Source organism: Mycetomoellerius zeteki, unplaced genomic scaffold, assembly GCF_001594055.1.
Source record: "Mycetomoellerius zeteki isolate Tzet28-1 unplaced genomic scaffold, Tzet1.0 C4406388, whole genome shotgun sequence".
Lineage (NCBI taxonomy): Eukaryota > Metazoa > Arthropoda > Insecta > Hymenoptera > Formicidae > Mycetomoellerius > Mycetomoellerius zeteki.
Window position 1 is genome coordinate 1 of NW_017255784.1, and position 1,440 is coordinate 1,440.

General features: G+C 31.5%; 1 protein-coding gene across 1 annotated transcript; it reads left to right on the forward strand.

The window, feature by feature from the left end:
- The first annotated feature begins 488 nt into the window (after window positions 1-488).
- LOC108720159 (uncharacterized) lies at window positions 489-1,355 on the forward strand. The gene has a single exon (XM_018452063.1). It carries the CDS (start codon window positions 489-491, stop codon window positions 1,353-1,355), a length of 867 nt encoding a protein of 288 aa, XP_018307565.1.
- The last annotated feature ends 85 nt before the right edge of the window (window positions 1,356-1,440 follow it).

The following is a 1,440-nucleotide window of genomic DNA, read 5'->3' on the forward strand; positions in this document are numbered from 1 at the left end:
TACTTTTTGATCACACCTCGTATACCTTCAAGTAGTAAAATAGAAATTACATCAGGAAATACATCAGTTGGCAATGAATCATCAAACATTTCACCTAGAACTTCATTGCACATACACTCTTTTACTAAACCAAAAAGTAAACAAAAGCTATTAAGCTTTGGCGAATCTCCAGTTTCTAAGAACACTACAAATATTTCTCAACGAAGTTTTGGAGTGCAAGTATATACAAAATTAGTAAAGCCTCATGTTCGAAGTAAATCTGTCATGTGCACGCCTTGTATGACTGATGCATCTTGCCAATGCCAAATACAAGTCAATAAAATGTGTTCACCGATAAAATCATTATTTAAAACATCAGAGGCAGTAAATTCTACTTCTAGTTCAGTATCTTGTTCAATAATAAGTTCAAATGAATATCAATATTTACCTTCTTCCAATGAATATGAACACTCATCAAGTAGTGAGGAAGAAACAGAAAATAAAAAGAAATGAAAGCAGCTGCTTTAAATATAACGAGATACTTCATTAGTATGAATGCAAAAAAATATATTGGAATTGACAACGAATGGTTGTGGATTATTGATTTATTACATTCTTCAACTAAATGCAATATTAATGACATCCAATTAACTCTGATGAAAATAAGGATAAATGATACATTTAGTCGATTAGGAGATCAGTTTGGTTTATCAACATCGCAAGCTAGTAAAGTATTTAATGAAACAGTGAAACCCTTAGCGTATTATTTGAAAACTCTTGTGTACTGTCCAGATCCAAGTAGCATAAAAAAGAATTTGCCAGTGGCATTTCGTGCATACTACAGCCATGTATGTGCTATTATAGATGCTTTTGAAATTGAAATTGAAAAACCATCTGATTCAGTGCAACAAGCTTTGATTTGGTCAGAATATAAGAAATGTAACACTTTAAAATATTTAATAGCTTGCGCTCCTGATGGATTTATTATTTTTATATCTTCTGGATATGGAGGCAGGATCAGTGACACTTTATTATTTCAAGAAAGTAAAATAATGCATATTTTACCAGAAAAATGCGGAATTATGGCTGACAGAGGGTTCAAACAAATACAGACAATTTTAAATCAGAATAAGTGTGAGCTGCTTCGTCCACCGTCTATCTCTACTTCTACAAAACCTACAAGACAAGAAGTATTAAAAACCAAAAGCATAGCAAGTTTAAGAATTCACATCGAAAGAGTGATTAGAAGAGTTCGTGAATATAAAATATTAGAGCCTCATTCTTGTCTCGACTGGAACACAATGTCTTATATTGATAGTGTTGTAACTATCGTAGCAGGTCTAATAAATTTACAAAATCCTATAATTAGAAAGTAATCATGTATTATTATTTAATGGATGTTACAAAATATAAAAGTATGCTTATTTTATATAATACTAGAACATAACAGGCGCGCGCTTC